This window comes from Mustela nivalis (genome assembly GCF_964662115.1).
Source record: "Mustela nivalis genome assembly, chromosome: 2".
Classification (NCBI taxonomy): domain Eukaryota; kingdom Metazoa; phylum Chordata; class Mammalia; order Carnivora; family Mustelidae; genus Mustela; species Mustela nivalis.
In genome coordinates, this window is record NC_139021.1 from 182137165 (window position 1) to 182159002 (window position 21838).

At 47.4% G+C, this 21838-nt stretch overlaps 2 protein-coding genes across 6 annotated transcripts in view; one reads left to right on the forward strand and one right to left on the reverse strand.

Annotated features, from left to right (window-relative positions):
• Window positions 1-21838, forward strand: part of DOCK1 (dedicator of cytokinesis 1) — a 489630-nt gene that overhangs the window by 190180 nt on the left and 277612 nt on the right. The window lies entirely within an intron of this gene.
• Window positions 5561-21838, reverse strand: part of INSYN2A (inhibitory synaptic factor 2A) — a 57972-nt gene continuing 41694 nt past the window's right edge. For both annotated transcript variants that reach the window (XM_082721515.1, XM_082721514.1), the window contains one exon: window positions 5561-8146. In XM_082721515.1, coding sequence (XP_082577641.1) covers window positions 7963-8146 — 184 coding nt within the window. In that variant the 3' untranslated portion in view covers window positions 5561-7962. The remainder of the gene's footprint in view (window positions 8147-21838) is intronic.

Genomic DNA, 21838 nt, shown 5'->3' on the forward strand with positions numbered 1-21838 from the left:
AATTGTAACACCTTTGAATAGGTGGTTGGAGACGGAGTCCCGTGGAGTAAGATGTGAGGTCGCTGCAGGGTCACCCCCCAGGGTGGGTCCTCACGCCTTCCTGGGGTTGTGCCATGGGTGTCCTTGGAACACTCTCACGTTGTGGACCTCTGAGGGGCCCTGTGGTGAGATGGATGATGTGTGGTTTGAAGTTGAACCAAGTTTATCTGGCGGAACTGTCGGAATGAGTTGGAGTACAGAGGTGGGGGTGACATGGCACTGTGGGGGGCAGGGAGTAAGTGATGGGCAGATGGGGGTGGTGGCCAATTTTCAGGCCAGTGAGCTGAGGAGATAGTTCCGGGGCTTGGGCCCTGACCCTAGCAGGGTGTTCACTTGGGCCATCCTCTGCTGGCAAGCAGTTAAGCTGGGATGAGGAGGAGGAGAGGAGCTCACGTTTTTCTGTACTCAAGGAGGACAAGTTTGGGTGGTGCCTAGAATATGGATAGATTGCAAGGTGATTTGAATCAATGGATCTAGCAAAGGTTGAACAGAGCAGGTGGAGTGTGATGTCTTCTCTCAGACCATGTGGTCTTGGTTGCCTTGGGAAAGTTCTCATCTCGGGCATGGTGGCCCTCGCGGTGATCATAGCAGCAGCACGTTACCGACACGCAGAGTCTGTGCTGGCTGCCATGTGAGGAGTGGGAGCATTCTCATTTAACTTTCAACTTGACTGTGCTTATGGGACTGCAGAAAGTGTCCTACAGAGACATAAGAAATGGGTCTAGATGTCATAGCTGGCATGGGAATTGTGGTTTGGCCCTCTGGCTTGGTGCTGGCACTGGTTCTCCTAGTCTTTTCTGCAAGTTTGATACTTGGGGCACTCATCTCAGTGGCATCCGGGAGGTGTCAAGCGGGACTGTGAATCGCTCCCGGGTCTTCATCCTAGGTAAGGAGGCAGCTGTCCAGTGAAACAAGTGCACGTCTTTCCATTTAGCACCTTTAAGTCATTTCCATGGGCCAAACACTAGGACACTAGGATCTCCTGGAGGTTCAAGGGAGGGTTCGGTGCCCCTTTATCTAAGGGCTCAGAAAACCCCTCAGGAGTTCCTGACGAAGAGCCCATGCGTGTTTGAAGAAGGAGGGATGACAGTGAGAACCCACACTCAGTCTCACCCCAGCTGGGGACCTGTTCCTGTGGACCAGTTGGCAGGGGTTCAAGGCCCCGTCTGGGAACAGGGGTGCAGGGCCAACCACCCATGTCCGGGCCCATCCGCCACCGTCCTGACTTTCTCCAACAGACATTTCTAGAAGCAGGAAGGGGAAGTAGGCCCTAAGCTGACTCCTCCCAATTCCAACATCTTCAATATCTGTAAAAGGAGTCCAGAGATTCCTTTTGTAAAACGAGGACGTCATGGAAAGAATCTCAAAAGAAAAAATAAATTCTGAAAAAGCGATCATTATTCACTGAGCGACAGCCGCCTCAAGATGTTTTCACTAGGGATGATTACCTTTGAAAATAAGTTCTTCAGAAGAATCTTCAAGTCCTCAACGAACCATGAGCCCTTGTGATGTCCACAGAGTGGGAAGTCGGAAACGCTGTCTTAACTCTGTGTGCCTGACCTTGCTTTCCCGATCTGCTCAGGTGCAGATTGATGCGTCAGCTTCTCAATGTCACTGTTGTTGTTCTATGAGTTTAGATTAGACGAAGATGTGGAGAGAGAAATATCCATGACAGAATGGATCAAAAACTCAATCAATGGACCTTTTAGAGTAGAAAAGAGCAGAGAGTGGTTTCCAGACCTGTTGTGGGTACGCTGTAATACTCCAGTTTAACATGGGGATTTCTGTCCCTATGTGTTCGCTACTCATTTTTGCATAAATGGAATGGAAATGCTGTAACGATGAGTCAGCTTGAGGATTCCAAGTCATCACTGCACGTGGATTTAAAAATTAAAGTGATTAAAAAAGTGTTGAATAGTTATACTTCATGTAATGATTTATTCCACGATGTTGTCAACAATGATACCCGGGATGTGGCCTCTGTTTCCATCAGAATGTTGTCAGTTGGGAGTGCTGTTGTGGGCTGTCGGTTTTCCCACCTGTTTATGTATGGAATTGAGAAATGAGGGACTTGTCCATCACGGGAGAATCTGTGATATATAGTGTGAGTCTTTTTAAATTTTTTAAAAATTACTTATTTGAGAGAGAGAGAGAGCAGGGGCAGGGGAGGGGCAGAGGGACACTCAGACTCTCCACTGAGCAGGCAGGGATCCAGTGGGGACTCAGTCCCAGGACCCTGAGATCATGACCCGAGCCAAAGGCAGACGCTTAACCGACTGAGCTCCTCGGGTGCCCTGAGCCTTTTCTTTCATCTGTGTCTGTGCTGTGGTGTTTCCTAAACACTGTACAGTTGATTGTGTATTGTTTGTTTTAGTTCATTTTATACCTTTCAGCATTCTGTGTGAGAGTGAGCTATTAGAATGCATCTCATGCATAGGATAAAAATGTGCCATACTCCTAAGTATCATACTTTTTTAACAAAATTGCATCTGGCAAAGTACAGAAGTGTAGATCTTATAGATCCCTGAAACAGGCCCTGACCTGGTAACCTTGTAATGACCTTGCCACAGAATCAAGATGCCATTTTATCTTTATTCCACTGGGGTCTCAAACTGTGGAATCATTGAATAACATGCTTAGTTTTGTATTGTCCAATTTCAGATTTTATTTTTTTATTCCCTTTTTGAAGTTTCTGAGGCCCTCAGGGTCTGGAGGCGTTCCTCATTGTGGTCTATGGTTCTGAGCTGGGCCGGATTAGGCGTTCTTGTTTGTGGACAGGCGGCCTGACCTGTCTTCTGCGGGGTGAGCTGTAGCCCTCCTGCCCCTCCCCCGCTCGCGTCTGTCTTTGCCGGGATGCAGCACTTGTACACAGCTGGGCTGAGGGAAGACCAACAGAGCCATCCGCGGGCTGTGCCTCCTCCTGTGGTATTAGGGTGCTGCTGCTGCTTCCCAGCGATCCGATTTACATGCTGCTAATGGTCCTTTAAAAGTGTAATCGAGTGAGAAAGACTTTTAAAGATTTTTCTATGGCCTGGATACCCACCAGAAGACTGGCAATTGCTAATTCACTAAAATGAAACTGTGGGCCTTTTCTAAGGACTGATTTCCTTACAAGATGCACCAGGAGGCCTTAGGAAAGGGGGAAATGGTGCCTGCGTTGTCTCCTTGGTCTTGTGACTGGCACACCTGTTCACCACACTCCTGTGATGGAATTCGTTCTGTCTCCGCCTCGAGCGCCAACTGAGGGCGACACAGATGGGCCGGGGTGCGGTTTATTGTGAGGTCTGCATCGCTGGTGGGGGAGACGCTGTTGGTGATGCTTTCTTTGGGCCTCGGTAACTTTTAAGGAGCTGACATGTTTCTTCACTTGGAAAAGAGTGTTCTAGAACTGGCCTCCCAGTGAAGAGAGCCCTTTTACCAAGATTCCTGACTCTGTATTTTCACCAAGATGTATTTTGTCCCCATGCATGAACGTTCATTTTTGTGATGTTTGCTCTAAAGGAGTTGAGATACGACTGTGCTTTTTAAAAAATTCTGTTCTTAATTTTTATTTGCAAAAGAAAGTAATATGTTATAAAAGTTCGAAATGTCTCCCTTTTCTATATAAGCGTCATAAGATGTGTCTTTTTAAACGGTATGTTTGCCAATAAATCTACCTTGAAGACTCGTGGCTTTTAGAAAAGCATAGCCTGACATGCGCGTGCATGCGAGCTCCTATGGCTCTGTATATATTCATTTTACTTGGTATCAGTACCGCAATTCTTTCTGCTTTTTTCACATTTCTGGTGTTTTCTCAAGGTTGGTCCCTGACTGTGGATTCACCGCAGAGGGAGAAAACTCCTGTCACTGCCTGAGGAAAGTAGTCTGGGTAGTTCGTGCATATTCATAGTAAACCCCAAAGGTTTCTTCAGTGAATTATCGCGCTACTTAGAAGGCGATATGCTGCCCTCACATGCCCTTCTCAATCGGCCAAAACATATGCTGCCTGCGACAGCACGACTCGTTGACGCCGATTCACAACATGGAACGCGCTCTCGGAGTCCTGTAGCTCCTGCAGTGAATAAATTGGTCGCACATGTATCTCATGCCAGATGTGTCAGGGAGAGAGTTTTTCTAGATAAAAGGACGTATTTCAGTAGGGAAAGCAGATGCTGTGATCTTTGGGTGACACTGCGCTGACAGAATGGCCTTACTTAGTAATTAAGTCAAATTTTACTTGCTGATAAAAATGCTCTGGAAGGGTCAGTCGGGTGGTGGCGGGCTTTGTAAAGGTGGCACGGATGGGTACGCTTCTGACCTGGTTCTCTCTTCTCCAGAGGCACAAAGCCGGCACTCTGATTTCTTTTCTGAGTTGTAACCCAGGATTGCGTACCTCAGTTCTGCCGGGCTACCATAGTCCCTGCGTCATCGGCCAGGCTCGTGGGTACTGTCTGAGGCAGCTAGTGCTGGCGGATAGACTGTGACCACCGTCTCCCCAGCAACGGACACCTCGGCAGCCCTGCCCACTTCCTGTACCCTTTGCAAATTAGAAAGGTTTGCCCACACCTTGATTTCCTCCCTATGTACACTCTGCTGTGATTGGGGGCGGGCCTGAGATCCAAGGAGCAGATGCAGAGACCCTGGGATCCCTCCTTGGAGGCGGTCACAAACCAGTCACTCGGAAAGTACCCACGAGGCAGAAAGCCCTTTGCCTGTTGGTTGTAGAGCCAACACCTGTAGGTGGCTCAGAGGAGGGAATGGGACCTGGAGTCTTTTTTCCCCAGATGCCCCAGGCTGGCACCCTGGGTCTTCCTCTCTACCCTGCACACGGGTTACACCCATCTCTTCTTTTCCCTGGTGAGCGTGTGAGGCCGCAGAGCCTCTGTCTCAGCCTCAGTGGTCCCAGCATCCTGGCAGGCCGACTCTGTTAGTGCAGACAGCCAGAAAGGGTGTGAGACCTCTCGGCTCCCAGGCTTCCAGGCGGATCTCTCCCTTGGGATAGGGCATGAGTATTGGGTTGATCTCTGCTGGAGGGATGGGGTACTCAGCCCAGCTGGGGTGTGGATCTTTCACTCACCCTCCCTTCTCCCCCAGACAAAAATGAGGAGACCAATCCCCTGGGGCTGGGGACCTGTCTGGTGGCTGATTTAGAGAGACACCGTCTCCATGGAGCCGTTAGAGGATTTGGCTTGGAAATACTGATGTGTTCACTTGTCTCTCTGAGGTTCTTTATAAATGACACAAGTTAGCCATATCCTGCTGTGAGCCGGTGTGGGGCTCTGTGCCCAGTCCTCCTGGTGGCTGATGCTCCTGCCGGGGCCCGGGGTCTGGCAAGCACAGTCTGAGCTGCGTTTCAGCCCTGTCCTCTCCAGCCGGGCCAGGGGAGCCGGCAGCTGCCTGACCATCATCTATCTGCTCTCCTGAACACTGCATGGAGTTCTCTTTACCCCCAGTATCCTTTCTTTATTATTACTTTCTTAGATTACTTCTATTTTCCCAAATTATCAAGACAATGAAATAAGTTTAAGAGCCACACAAAACATGACCTTTGATTTTTTATTTAAAAATTAATAAAGAACTTAGTGACAAGTATAATAATTTAACTTCTATACGTAATGCCATGTATACATGTACATATGAGGGAACACTGTACTTTTTACCTTGGTTTTGTATCAAAGTTTTTACTTAAATCTTTCTAAGAGAAGAATAGGCGTCTGTTCATGACACATTGCAATTAAACTATGAAATGATTTTGAAAAATTTTTTTTCTATTCTGAAGATAGTTTTAGTTTTAAATAGGAATTAGTTTATCTTCAGTTTCCTTTTTGACTTTGAATTTTTTTTCTTTGATCTAGACTGCTTTTAAACGGTGATGTCATTCTGTTTACTAGGATGCCCTCTTGTTGAGACAGATTTATAGCACTAATTAGAAAGCTGCTAACATCCTTATTTCAATTCACCAAGATCGTCGGGATTCTTAAAACACAAGGGGATATAACTTGCAAACATTTTTATAACTTTTAGTTAAAAACAGTATAAAATACATGAAACACATTTTTTTTTAAATTTTTGTCTACATGAAACAATTGCACTTCCTTCATGGTACGGGATCAATGTGTCCCTTTCCTTGCACAAAAACATTTCTCAATTCTGTTTACTGATAATTCAAGGATTTCTATGCTCACATAGTGTTTCCAGAAAAGATGTGTGTTTTTCTTTTTAATTAAAGGATACATCTGCAGGATAGTGTGAGTAACCCCCAAAGAATGCTTACAGAATACACTCTTCATTTGATCAATTCTGGGTCTGATGGCTGATCACTAGGTCCTTGTAGAATCGAAACACTTAGAACTAAAATAGATTTGATATTGAGCGAGGAGGAAGACGCATGGCAAGAAATAGCTCCAATGGGAAAAATGCAGGTAGACATCCTTTTGGCATCTAATCAATGACGTGTCCATGTCAGCATGAGGTTAGATGTGAAACTTTTGGACAGAAACTTGAAGACTAGGTTTTCTGGTATGTTCACAAACTATTCAAAGTTTTACTTGTACAAAAAAAAGGCAAAATAAGATTCCCTACTTCCTATCATGAAAAGCAGAAAATGGACAGACCAAGTCATTCGTAGACAAGGGGCTTTTGATTTCTATAAAAAGATAATTGCAAAGGTGCAAAAGAATGAGTGGAAAAATAAAGGAACTAAGATTTATATTGCAATGTGTAATCAAAAGAGAACTCTAAGTGTCACTGTTTATTTAAAAAATACCTAAAAACATTTGATTCACAGCTTTCCCCTAGGTATGTCATTGAGTACAACTGACTAATAGGTTGGATGTAGGTGACATTAAGTTTGCTGGCGGCAGCTAAACTAAACACGCGGCTTCTCTTTGAGATGGTCCGGTCTTCCACGGTGGTGACAGAGCAGAATGGATTGTATAAAAACAGTCTGGCTGCGTTTTTGGTGATGAACAAGGTCTCAAAGACTTATCCACAGAAACACTTCCCGGCGGCAGAGAACACCTATGATTTATTGGTGACGGCGTTATCTATTGTGTATCGCTATGTGTATTTTCAAATTCTTGCCAGAATTTATCATTTGGCCTTTGGGTACCAAAAGATTAAAAATGAGATCTAAGAAAGCTTAGTGTCCAATAGCTCTGACCCTGTCAACTTCAGTGAGTAAAGGCATGTCCTAGACTTTGGGGGACTCCTGGCTGCTGGCCATTTGGAAAATGAGCAGTAAACATGTCGCAGGTCTGGAGATGAAGAGAATGCTAAGTCTGAGGTGACAGTGTGGCACTGAGATGGGGTCACTTGGCTTAGCGCTACAGCACGTGAAGGCAAATATACATATAGTCACATTTTAGAGATTATTTACTGGTCTCCGACCACTTAAAAAAATTGTGCTTTCTCCAGAATTTGATGTGCTGAAAATGGCACTTGCCCCCTGCTTATTTGCAAAACTAAACATAAAAATGAAGTCTTTTGCAAACATAAGGCTTGCTTTGTCTTCTCATTAAAAAAAAAGAAAAGAAAAGAAAAGAAAAAAGAAAAAGAATAAGGAAAGGCTAGAAAATAATGATGAGTTTTAGCTGTGTACAGAGTGACAGCCCACCGTCTCGCAGGCTGATAATGTAACACTTGCCGATCTGGGGGGGGCGGTGGGGGCATAGCGTTTTTCTTACCCTCTGACTACATAAGCTTCATTTCAGAGTTTACATCCCACATCTGTGAGCGGCAGAGAACAGCCCGCAAGGTGTGACGTCTACTACCTTGCTCTGGTCACTACCTGTCGGGACAAAGGCCTTTTCGGTAAGCAGGGTGGGAAGTGGGAGGCGCCCGAGAGGCCGCTGCAGCTCACTCGATCCTGTTTGTTTTGGAAAAGGATTTACCATACTCCATTGGGTTTTAAAGACGGCCTTTAGACTCCACACGCCATGAGTTTTAAAGAAACCAGAGTTTCCATCTTCCGTGCTTTTTAGATTCGGGTTTGGATTTTTGCTTGGGAGTCGCGGAGTAGGGCTCCTGAGAGTAAGGCGAAGGTGCGACCTGAGTCTCCTCAAAAGGATGGAGTTTCTTCAGAACCGGCTGGAGCTTGTCTTCTTGCTGCTTAAAGTCCAGCTCCACACTGGGAAGAGGAGAGAGGGGAGAACTTAGTGCTTGAGCTTTCATATGTAAAGATCCCCCTTAGTGACAACAAAATGTGATGACATCATAACCAGGGTGATGACCAGTTTGCATATGTTAATGTTTATTATGTAATTTCATGGCTCTGTAGTGAGCAGTCAGTTCTGATCTATTTTAGTTCTGTGTCACTGGGAGCTGTCTCAAATAGGTTCATTTTCTTCGAAAATCACTTCCTTGCTTTTGTGATGAGCCTTTGAAGTTTCATGAATGCACTCAGTTTTATGAATGGTGTCAGAGTATGGCCTGTGTGTGTTGTAATGAGAAAGGTGTCATCCAAATAACCTTTTCTGGCTTGTCCGTATACCACACACGTGCTTCATGGAATGAATGGGGAATCGGAAGTGTGAGTGTTGGGGGGCCTTCCCCGCTCAAACAGAGCAGCAGTGTGAGAGCCCTGGGCTCGTGCACCTGTTCACAAGATCAGAGAAATCCGTGGATCTCACCTCAGTTGGTGGCATGACATGACCTTGGCTTCCATTCTCCTTACGAAATCTCATTGCCTGCCAATGCGATAGGCACCACGCTATCCAGCCTCGGGGGAAATGGAGTGTTTATGGGGTTAGCCCCATTGAGTGTCACTGAGTGGTGATCAAGGGAAGTTTTTCTGGCAGTGAAAATAACCTAAAATTGCGATTACATTGCTTAAGCCGAAGTGTGCGGACGTGTAGCCATGAGGTACCTTTGGCAGTAGTGACGATGTTTCTGTTACCATGGCAGGATTCAAGAAATTATTTTCTTAGGAAATTTCTCCACAGAATACTGTGGCCTGCCTGGGGCCCTTCCTTCCCCTCATGGCTTTGGGAAGCCCATTGTTAATCCTCTAACGGACTAACTTCTAGGGTTCCCCTGGGGCTTGGGGATCGGACGCCCTGGTCCAGTGACACTCTTCTGTGATGGCCCCAGTGGTGATGAGCCTTGCCTCCCTTATCACTGCCCATGTACCCCGACTCTTTGAACGTGGGCATCGCATCGCTCCAGGCCTCTGGAGAATTCCGCCCTGGGCTCCTTCCACATCTGGTCTGGAGGCCGACTAAATGTCAGTAGATTTCAGTAAAGGCTCAGCAATGATGATAATACATGAGCTCATAACATTTTATATCCAGTAGAGCCATAAACCATTTATAAACATGAAATCCTATTGATTTAGAGAACCATTAATCCTAGCCAAATTTTGACATTTTGGAAAGACAAAACAGCAAAGCTGTATTATCCAGACTTTTAAAAACAAGTTCAAGACCCATCTAATGGACCATTTTATGTTTTAAATCCACTGTTCCATTTTTCTTACCGTCGAAGACTACTATAATAGTACTGGAAAAATTAAAAATATTGTCAGAGAAGTTTATAGCTAGTTAACCCCTGCTCCCAAAACAAGAATTATTTTTTTTTTCCCTTCATTTCAGATGGCCCTTTTGAGTTACGCTGCAGTTTATAGGAGGCAGAATGAAACCTCGTGCGCTCGTGCCTTGCTAATCTAGAGCACGTGATGCTGGAGGCACGGTTCCCCGGCAGGGCGGGCGTGCAGCTGCCCTTGCGAACCGTGAGCGCAGTGATGCGCTGCCATAGGAGGAACAAGGACCAGCATCCTGCCTTTTCCTCTTGTTGCTGCAAGGGCCACGTGGGCTTCCCCAAGTACCCGCCTGACAGTCTCCCTGAATTATGGTGAGGATTTCCAACCTCCCCCTGCCCCGCAAAGAAAAGTCAGTGTAAACATGTCCTAAACTCTTAAGCTGCAATTCAGATCTTATGTAATCCTTATTATCTGATGATGCCTCATTTTATCATGGGAACCAGAGCGAGCAGTGACAAAGATACCCATGGGAGAAGTCTTCAGCTTGGGCCTTTCACAAGGAAAAAGAGGACCGTGCAGTTGAGTGTGGGAGATCCTGTGGTATCCAACCTGGTATGTTAGGTACAAAGGGGTCATTTTAGCAGGTGCATGTTAATACTGGAAGCACGCTCTCCAGATCATAACCGTGTCAACGGTCCCAGATAGGTTTTGAGTTATTAGATTGGCAGGCGGGTGCTCGCCTTTCCTAGGCTAACAGTATGATTCCGGGTACCTGTAATTACTGAATTCCCATTAAGCCGCTACATTGGGAACCCTGTTATTAACCAATTTATCACACCGCGGAACCATGTAATCACAGAGTAATCGAATCTGAGTTCTTGTTAACAGAATGACTCGACTCTGTCTGTCGAGCTGATCCCTGTTTGCCCTCCCCCCAGTACTGAGACGCTGCCCTCAGGAGCGGGAGCAGGCTTCGTTACAGAGGGAGTGTGTGTGGCCACTGATGCCCTCGGGAAATGCCCCTGGTGGGGCTGGCAGTGACCTTGAGCCATGCCCCTCCCTCCCCTCCTGTCACTCATGAGGATTAGGGCATCTGCCTGCGGAACGGTGTGCCCTGGCTAGCAGACACATGATGCGTATCGCTGTGTACACTGTTGTCCTCTGGGGGCCTTCTGTCATTGTGGAAGGAACACACCAAGTCACCAGGTTGATCTGAAGCAGACAACTCCCTGGAGAGGGCAGCGTCTGAAGGTCAGTCGTCTGGTCAGCTCTGGCTCACACAGAGCAAAGGTCCATTGAGTCTTCGGAGATGACCAGAGGAAAGCAGCACCTGCTGTCCTCGCTAGAACAGAGGTCCTGGACGGTAACCCTCCGTGGACACAGGGCACTAGGACTCTGTGCACAGACCCCTGTCCCTGTGAGACTCCCAGACTGTGCCTGTGGGAGGCTGCCTGGGCAAGAGCCACTGCTCTCACTCTGGGCTCGAGCACGGACACCTGAGTGACACCAGGTGTGGGGACGGGGCCCTGTGTGCTGACTGGCAGATGGTATGGTGTGGGAGTGGCCACCATTGCTGCGGTCTTTATGGCTTTTACTTTCTCCCTGCCCGAAACACCTGTCCTTGCTCCTGGCATGGCTGGCCATTCCTTTGTCCCCCAGGTACACGTGACCTCCTCATCCTCTACCATCTTCTGACAGATCACCCTCCACCATTTTCTTTTCTCCTTCTCTGCCCTCACCACCGATAACTGCTTACTTGTTTCTGTATTATCTTGCCTCCATCCCCCAGATGCAGGTGCCAGCACTGGGGATGCTGTCCCGTCCCCATTACCAGCACCTACAGCGAGACCTGGATCCTGACGGTTGTCTGTGTACTAGTCACTGAATTAAACAAACGAGCACAGAGCCATAAAAGACAGATTCCCTTTGGCTTTAGTCCGAGTTGCCCCGGTTGGTCGGTTTGCATCAGCGCTGTGGCTTGTGCCCCCCTTTCCTCCCACCCCGGGAGCCCACTCCTTGACCCAGTCAAACGGGGCTTCTTTTGAAAGAAGTTGGTGGGCTCACTCCAGGTGGAATCTGGCCCGGCTCCATTCTTTCAGAACTTAATCAAAGAAGAGGGTGAAACATTGCAAAACACACAGGGATCTTTTTGGAACTTGTTCCCTGCACTTCGACTTCCCTTTTTCTGGGAGAGTCTACAGTAAGGATGGATGGGGTCAGTAGGGGGCTCACAAGTGGCCAGCTGTTCCCGTGCTCTGCTCGTGGGAACTTGGGAGTAGCATTTTATCCTTCCTGTGTGCTGGAGGAAGGCCTGGGTCGAGTAGGAGGCCCCGGTGGCGTCTTCCATTCTGTCAAAGGTGACCCGCCTCTACCATGCGGTTTGGGCCTGCTTCCCCAGAGCGGTCCGAGCTCAGAGACTTACCCCTGATGGAATGAGCAGATGCGAATGTTTGTATTCCAAGTCTGGGCTTAGTCCTCTTAGTCCTTTCAGACTCTGGTGGGGCTTTAAACAGCTCCCTGGATCCTCCGGGGCCTGTGTGCCCCGCAGCCACACAAGGTGGGAGGCTGCTGGGGTTGCAGGCAGGGTCTGGTGTCCGTGAGGCACTGTCCTGGGGAGACTCCCATCATGCTGAATGCTGTTTGTCAGAAGGAAAGCAATCGGGAAAAAGTCCTGGTGCTTGAGTTCTGAAGCATGAATGTGAAGGGGCTGGAGCCAGGCCGGGCTTACCCGTGCTTGGTACTCTCTGAACAGAACACAGGCTGCAGCTTGTGCCGGGTGAGACTCGGTGCCCAGACGTACTGGGACTGTGGACGAGACCTAAGACCTAAGACCTAAGTCCAAGTCCCCAGGAGCTCCTGTTACATTCCACATCTCTCCTTCCCCTGCTTGCCTCCCCTTCTCTGTCAGACAACTGAACCATGTGACCAAAGCTGTGCATTGAGACCGTCACGTGACCTGAAGGCGGCCGCGGTGCTACTGCAAAGCCATTTTCCGTACTCCATGTGACTCAACTGCGATGAATGATTAAAGCTGTAGATTCCATTTCTTTGGTTAGTCTTTTTCCTCTTAACAGTGGGAGTTTTAAGTATGGGCACTTTTCTTGCAAAATTATTATTCTGTACATTTCCAAAGAAATAAGTATCTGTCCTAAATCTCAGGCTGCTCCATCAGCTGGCAACGCAAGCTTTGTTCCCTTCCCGGAGACTCTGCTCAGCTTTGTAGTAACACCTCTTCCCCCGCTCCCTGTGCTTTTGCAGAGGAGTGTGCTCGTAGCTTCAGTCAGAGCTCTGCTCGTCTGCAGCTCCTATAAATACTTGGACCTCGCCACAGTTTCTTTAGCACACTGTCGCCAACTCCTCAAGTTAATTTAAGGGGAATGTAGTTAAAACATCCCTTTCTTCAGTCCTCTGTGTGTAGCCGTTAGGAGTTAAAGGCAAGTGAGTTTGGCTCCCAAGCGCTTGTGTTTTCTGGAGTGGAGGAAAATTGGAAATCTTGGATTTCTCTGGCCTCGGCAATGTCAGTGGGCTCCGTAGACTGAAGAGCAGTAGCATCTGTTTTTAATTCTCCCTGAATTAGATCATCGAGTTCCCCTGGTGCTGTCTGTGGCTCTGACTGACTCACGCTCTGCCACTATGGATAAATCATCTCACCTATGGGGACCTGAGCTTGCTGGGTCGTGAAACAGTGGTGGAGATGCGCTCTCACCCCACGTGGGGGTTCTGTGGTACAACCTCGAGTGCAGGGAAGTGCAGCGCGTTGGGGCATGTGATGGTGCTTGCTGTATAGATCTGGATGGGACACACTGTGTTCCCCAAAGTGCAGTGCTTTTTGTCTAGGGCGCAAATCTGGCCCGGTGCATGTCAGCACCATGGACAACTCCAGCACTGTCCAGAGGGAGCTTGAGGTTAGGCTCTGAGTTTCAGGCTTGCTGTCGCCCTTGCAAGCTGGATGAATTTAGGCAAGTCTCTTCCTCTTGGGTCTTGGTTTATGTACATGTCGCTGGCCCTGACTCCAGGTAGTTAAAGAACCAAGACCCCAAATAGCCATCATACTCTCCCAAATGCGGCTCCACTTGAATATCTGAGGGGCACCATACATCCAGCTTGTCCTAAATCAGGTCTTTCCTTCAGCCTGCTGCTCTGTCCTTCCAGACAGTGTACGGCCAGCATTCATCCAGGAGGCCACACCGTGCACCTTGGCCTCAAGCTCCTCTAGTCCCACCATCTGGGTCAGTGGATCTGCCCTCAGGAGGCTCCAGCATCCTTCCTCTTGGGCCCCTTCCACTACCCTTGTTGAAACTTGGAGAAGTTTTCCCGTTGACCACGGAAACAACCAACAGTGGACTTGCCTTCTCCCTCTCTCCCTCCTCTGTCTCCCCTCCGTTTATGCCCTCTCTCCTCCCCCTTCATGCTCTCCCTCTCTCCAGCCCTCTCTGCCTTTCCTTCTCTTCCCTCCCCCTCTCTTCCCTCCCTAACCCGTTTCCCAATTACCTTCCGGGGTCACCTTCAGAAATCCCAAGACTCCTTGGTAAAGTCCTGCTATCCTTCAGCCTAGCTACAAGTCGCCTCTTCTTTCTGTGGACTTTCCAGAATAATCACATCTGCCCACTCTTCGTCCTATCCAGAAATCCCCCAGAACAGGTTGCCCCTCGAGCATGCTTGTCTCCGCATCTTTACTAGAGCAAGTCTGTCCCATACTGGATTGTAGCTGTTTTTCTCATGACTGTGAACTCATTGAGGGACGGACCCTATTTAATTCATCTTATGTTCAAGGTGCATTTAGTACAATGTCAGGCTCAGAACATGCTTTATTACTGAATTGAAATAAATGGATGAACTGAACCCAAATCCCCTCACTTCTAATCTCTGCAGAATGCTGCTGGTCTATTTTTTATCTTATATTTGAAATTTGTCATCAAAATGAAGGTATGTTGTAAAATGTGCCTATGTGTTAATATCCTTGTATTATCTGTGGCTCCCATTCCAGTTGTTTCAAATACTAAAATTTGTATTATCAGCTTTTAACACTTTGAACATAAAATGGATTCATCATAACTTTGGATCCTTCTCTCACCACTATTTCACATAGTAGGTGCATAATTCAAGTTCATAGAATATCTATAAGATGTAAAATTCCAGATATGGATGAGTATTCAATAATATTATACCCAAACTATAAGATCTGTCCCCCTTGCCTGGTATTCTGTTCCAAGGAAATTATGATTACAGTTATAAAAACCAAAACATCAGCCTATATCCTAGCTATCATTACACTCTGGTAGCCAAAGCTATTGTTACTGACTTTCTGAGCGATTATTCATCCTGGCCATATTGGAGAACAGTCCTCTTCCTTTGATGCTTGGCTGAACTCCATCCTCGATCTACATCTGATCCTTGAGTTCCTCTACAGTACAAACACTGGGCTGGCACCCAGGCCTCATCCAAGTGCCTGAGTTTATGGGCTGGCCACATGTACCAAGATCAAGGAACCACATGTTAGCTTCCCATAAATGTTGCCACAGAGAAGTCAAAGTGGAAAGACTTCAGCTCTATTTATAACTTCCACCCATAATAATTTACCAAGTAGGAAAGGGACCAGATCACTGACAAGACTGTCACATGTCTATTAAGCATATCTTATGGCATACTCCTAGCAAGCCACAGAGATCATACACTGTAATCACAGGGACACTGTACTTAACTACATGTAGCCTGCCCTGATGCTGCTGTCCTTGGCCTCACTGAAGAGGATGAGGTTTCTTTCTTTCTTTCTTTCTTCTTTTTTTTTTTTTTTTTGGTGTTGTTGTTTTAAATTTTTGGTAGGAAGCACATTGTAACAACAGTTAAAAGGAGAAAACACACAACTCTCCAAAATTGGTTATAGTGAGCCTGCCAGGTACCGGGGTAGAACATGTAAGGTTACTGAGAGTTGGCCAACACCTTGGCCATCACTTCATTTGTTCTTACCCTTTTGAGGATGGGCACTTGTCTGCCTAGTGAGGCAGTGGCTTCCTGGGGTCACAGTGCTGGGGGTGGTATGCAAAGCAACTGATCCCCTGAGCCACCAACCCAGGTCTCAAGTTCTAGATGCTCCAAGGAGCTCTCCTTCTATTCCAGTCTGAGCTGAGGAATGTCAGTGCCACTAAAGGAAAGCAGTGAGAGTCTCATCGTACAGACCAGAAAACCATTAACTTCTCGTACATGTCTTCTGGTGTCACCAGTGACTATCCAAACCCCAAGCTCCCCACTCTTCCCCCAGGGATGCTATGTGTAAAAGAGGAGTTTGTTCAAGTCGTCTGGGTGGTTCAGTCAATTAAGAGTCTGCCTTCAGCTCAAATCATGATCGCAGGGTCCTAGGATCGAGTCCCATGTTGGGCTCCCTGCTCTGTGGGGAGTTTGCTTCTCCCTCAGCCTCTGTCCCTCCCCCTGCTTGGGTGCTTCTGCGTTCTCTCGCTTGCTCTCTCTCTCAAATAAATGAAATCTTAAAAAAAAAAAAAAAGGAACTTTTTCCAAAATGGCAGACAGGAGAGTCCTTCGGGTGGTCCTAGCAATCTTGTGGTCCTAGCAATCTAGCAATCTTGTCTAGTCACCACATTTCCTGTGGAATTTCAAATGCTCTAACTCAGGGCATTGTGGTAGGGACCAAGTCCTGCATCTAGCCCCTAAAAACCCAAAATCTGTGTTCATGTAATAACAAGTCACATTCATTTTCTCATGATAGTGACAGTACAGCCTCCTCTCAATGGTTTTGGACATCGATGAATGCATCCTTAAATACTACTCTGGGCGTAACCGAAAGTGAAGAGGAGGGTCATCAGTGTAATAAACCTTTCTCTGCTAAACGTATTTTAACTAATTGCTTTACAAACAATATGTTGAGATGAGGAATCAGTTTCAGTTTTCCAGCACCCAGAGTTCTATGTTAGAACAGAGGTGTTACTGTTACAGAAGCCTAAATCCTTATATATTAGGGAAAAAGAAATAATATGTTTATAAAGTTCTAATGGAATAAAAAAAAAAACTTTGGTTGTTGGCTTTGGGAATTTTCAAGGAGAAGTGTGAGGTCTGTTTAATCTTTTGTTCTGGCTTTTAATTTACTTTATTAAAACAATGCTTCCTTATGCCAGAACCACCATGTAAGGTGTCGTCCCTCGACTCCTTGCTGTCATCTTCCTCGCAGGCCGTCGTTCATGGTAAATACTAGGAACGGAGCACTAAATATTAGACAAAAGGCTAATTTCCTCCACATCAGTTCATGTTGTTAAAGAACTTAATATGCACAAGTGGCGGTAATTAGAGCAGGACTGGAAAGAGCACTTCCACTAAGAGATAATCACTAAATGACAAAGGCTGCAGAGATCCCGCTCCAAGTGGGCTCTGGACAGGCTAGACTTGGCACCATTTCTGCATACAAATGCAATTACCTCTCTTAACAATAAGACTTCATTAGTCAGGAGGCTTTCGGTCCTGGTGGCTGTGCTGATTCCGCGTCCCCTGCAACAGCTCTCTGCGGCTAGCGCCGTACCCTGGAATCGCTAGCTAAAGTTTCCATGCACGATTTTATCTGGCATCTTTGTGTCCTTATATTTTGTGCTTTTCTTGGTGATGATATGAATTGCCAAGGCCGGTCTGAGAAGATGCCACCTGTTTATTCTGGGAATTCCTCCTTCCATCTCATAGAAGGTTCACTGACTCATCTTCCCTGAAATCTTCCAGTCATTTGGGAAACGGAGGTGCAGAATTAAGGAACTTCCTACTGGATGAACACTCAGAGATCGCAAGTACTAGAAAGTTTCCAGCTGCTATAGAGATGACTGTACACGTGCAGGGAGGCCTCTCCATCTACTCTTGGGCAAGCTCTGGCTGTTTCTCTGCCTAGTTCCTATCTGGTTTCCGACTGTCTAGCGTGGGGACTGGGCTCTAGAGCACACATCTGAACCCTCCCCAGCATGCTGTCCTTCCAAGACGGTCCTGCCTCCTGGGAGTCGGCCCCGTCACAGGTCAAGCATCCCTGCTTCCTTCAGTTTCTCCTTCTCTGTCTTTTGTCCTTGTGTCTGTGGCACACTTTGCGTCAGAGCTCTGTTTTAGTACAGTCTTCGTGTAGGGGGTGTATGCAGGGTTCTCTTCAACCCCATTATAGACTCCTTCCCATCTCCCGGTGCCTGGGGCAAAGCCCGTCATTTCCTAGGAGTCCCGCTGGAAGTGCGTGCTGTCGAAATGCATATAAGCACCACATGGAAGGGGACTCGGGTATTTCGTCCAGAGTGGGTGTTGGAAATCCTGCCCGTGCTTGACCATCAGTGGATCCCATCAAATGACAAAAATAGGACACAGACAACATGGTCTTCTGCAGGGTCCCTCCCTCAGTGGTTTTGAAAACAAAGCAGGCCCTCCGCATTTCTGTCCATCCAGAAAATGCCCCATTACTGGTCCACTATGTAATTAGTGCCCTGGAGGCCAGGTGTGTGGTGGCCTTGATGTATCGAAAAGGAGCAGGTATGGGCAGTATTGTCCTGGGGGAACAGCAGCCTCAGCCCTTCTCACATTCTCGCATTCGAACACTTACAGGAGAATTTAAAATTCTGGTGAAGATTCTATTTAGTGAATCTGAATCGGCATCATTATTGCCTTTCAGACCTTGCTTTCATTCCCACAAGCCTTTGAACCAAGGTTAGCACATGCTATTTTCATAAAAATGCACGAATCTGAATTCAAGCCATTTTGTGGTGGTGTTATTTTACAAATTAACCACTTCAGTAAAGGAGGGAAATCGTATATTTCATTGTTCCTTTCTGAACCACAATCTGAACAAAGGTGAGTCATCAGAACCATGACTCATCAGATTCGTCTGACAAGAGAATTAACCCAGACGGGCTGGGCGCAAAGGATCTTAGCTGCTTATGAGCAAACATTCCATTAGTAATTTATCCATAAAACACTGTCTAAAATAATTACAGAGTATTGTGGCAGGAAATACGGATGATTAGCCAGGGAAGTTTTACTACAGAAAACTGAAAGTTGGATCTCTCTTCATCTTTTCTTCATGCTGAGATGGTCTTCATTAGAATTTCCCAGTCGGTCCACATCACAATCCAAGGGATGTCGTCTTGGGGAAACAATGGAATCCCGTCAAGCACCTCCAAATTCCCGGTTATGGGAAATACTACTTTTGAGGTTTGAGGTTTCAGTGGACGAGGGAGCAGGCAATCAGTTTGTTGCCCAGGAACGGTTGTATAAATCGATTTGCCGATGCAGGAATGACGGTCCTTGGTTGAGGAATGCCTTGTGCCTTTCCTTGCTTTTCCCACCGTGTCTACTTTCTGTGGAAGCTCAGACTCACTGCTGCACTGAATCACTTGTAAATCACCCAGTCAACGAGCTTTGAGAGCTGGAAGGGCCCTCTCTGATCCCTCCGTGCTGCCTCACGGGGACACTCTGCCAAAGAGCCAGAGTGGGGGTGCGGCCGAACCTCTGGGGTGCCTGGCTTGGGTAGGCGGATGTTGCCAACCTCTGGCTTCTGGTGCTGGCAGACTTGTTCCCCGAAATTGCTTCAAGACCTTTTGTCCTTTTAGTGTTTCTTCCAAGTGCTGTATATTTCCATGACAGACTTATTTTTTTAACGAGAAATCGGTACCGCCGCCCCTGGCCAAGGTACACATTTATTACAGGACTGTGTTGGTCAAACCACAGGAAACCAGGCCTTGAACATGGCACCCTTTACATCTCCCTGGGCCAAGCATTACTGGAAACACGGTGGATTCTTATGCTGCTCAGAGAGGGTAATTGGGTTTCGAGTGAAAATCACTGTATACCTGCAAGGCGAGGTCACATTCATTGAGCTCCAGGGCTCTCTCCGCCAGCGAACAAGTATGACGAACTGCAGCATGTTGGTGCGGCAGCTCTGATGGCCTCTTACGTGCTCCCAGTTTCTGGGATATGCGCAGTGTTTTGGGATTTAAAATTTCTTTATTTTTTGAAACTCCTTTAACCTGTTCAGTCCCGAGGTACTTGAGGCATCCCGCGGGGAAGACAAGGACAGCGGCTGTGATGGTGGTACGGGGACTCCTCGGGATCGTGCTGAGGTCCAGGACGCAGGCTCTGGTGTCCGAGGGCTTGGGGGCCAGAGCCATGTTTGGAACCAAGGACCATGATCTTGAGCTAACTCACCCTTGGTGATAGGACCCTCCCTCTGTAGAGTTGTATGCGGGAACTGAAGGAGGACTTGCTTGCACGTTTCTTTGGTGAGAAGACACGGACCTAAGTCATAAAGCCTCTGAAATCTGGACACTTTCTTTGGCTCACTTCTGAGATGCCGGGGCTGCCCACGTGCCTTGCTGCAGGCCCCGAAACAGGTGATTTGTTCTGCAAAAGGACTGAGTTCTGAGTGCTTTTCTACCAAAGAAACCTCTATTCTTCATGAAGCATTTGGCCTTTGAGGATCAAATCCTAGGGCTGACCTGAAACCGAGAAGTCACCTGGCCGAATTCCCCTGTGCTGGCCTTTCTCTTTTGATAAAAGGGAATCCTACCATGGGGAAGTTAGGTGTGTCCACAATGGCCAGCCATCATGAAAGACCCAGAGAGATGCGAGGCTCCCAGGAACCAGACCAATTACCTTTTGTCCTGTTCTATTAGTCTTTGGTATTCAGACAGTGTGATGGGAGCCCCCTTAACGGCTGTCCGGGGTTAGTCACCATGTGCATCCCCCGGGACGTTACTGATGCCCACACAAGCTGTCACTCCTGGTGAATGATCCACAGCCCTCTGGTTGTCCTCTGCAGCTGTGTGCTCACCGAGAGGATGTTGTGTTGCGAATGTACAAATTCATGCCATTTGTACCCCGCATCCGAATGATGTGATTCGTTTGAATGTTGCATAAACCAGTGTAATAGCACTTGGGCAAGAGAGAATTCCTTCTGTGAGTTACCTGCTTTGGACAGAGTAGGGAGTGGCCAGATAGCAAGTGTGGAAAAGCTAGGGGCAGATCAGGATCTAGAAGTGCTGTGAACTCAGATCCCTCACATGGTGGTTCATGGGTAATCACTAGGAGCTCGAGCATGGGGCCCACGTTCACAGAAGGCATCAGGGCTGCCCCCCTCAAAAGCCTAGCATACCTTTAAATCAGCCACACGGAAGATCTCAATTTATACGATTCAGATTCAGTTAACAGGTTAAGTGCATGAGTTCCCTTTTGACTGGGTTTGGGTTAGCTGACTAGCAGTGAGCTTTACTTGTCTTAGCATCCACGGAGCTGGAGCTTGGAGAACTCTGGTCCAGCCTCAGTAACCAGGGAACACAGTGTCACATTTTTCTTTTGTGACCTGTGTGTAACCTTGTGACCTGTAACCTTGTACAGGTTAGCAACAGTTAAATTGCCATGATTTCTAATGTAAAATGAGAGGAAGATTGGAAAGATTGGGAGCCTGGTGAGCTGTGTGTGTTCACCTAGGTAGGGGCACTGAGCTGCATACTAGCAGCTGGTGGTCCCGACACTGTGGGGGTCCAGCTGAACTGTTGCTCCTGAGACCTCCTAAAATAATGTGTTTGCAGCACAAGTTCGGGGGCTGGGGAATTGGTGTTGCTCTCACTCTGAAGGGAGAGATTTTAAGACACTTTCCCCAAAAAGCAAGCTAACATTCCAGTTTTTGTAGCACCACCTCTCCAGGGATGCTTGGCTCTTTTAGAGGGAGGGCTCAGGGAGGGGGTGTGCCGGCTCTGGAGGGTCCTGTCATGTGCCCCTGAAGAAGCACCCCAGGGCCTAGCCATCCCTGGGGTCACATCCCTGATGATAAAGGTCTCTGTGAGTGGAAGGGTGTTTCCCCCATTTTGTAGGAGGTAACCATAGTGATCCCAGTTGCCCAGTCCCTCTCACTGGTGAGTCTTGGTTAATTTTGGCAATTTCCTGTGATGCTGAGACACTCACGGTTCTTTCAGAAAGTGGGCCAGTAGCTGGTGTACGGGGATTCGTGCAGAATGCTGGTTGAGCCAATTCTAAATAGCAACCACTCCAAGCTAATTCCTGAAGAAGACAAATTTCTGTCCTTCACGGGCTTGTTAAATCACTTTTCATATCACTTTTAATGTAAGTTACTTCTGGATTTAGAGCTAAATTTACTTAAATTACTTCAGTTACACTGGAGAGTGCCCTAATAAATTCTTTTTTCCATCACCCACAAACTGTTAAAGGGTTTGCGCTCGTCAGGCTCACTCTGAACCTTCTCTGGAAAGCTTGCTCACTCCTGCTCTGCTGTACCCAGAGACTGGGTGAACCCTAGCTCCCAACCTAACAGAGGCCGGACAGTGAGGCTAGATGCCGGGCGCTCGACACTCCTCGCTTCTTTTC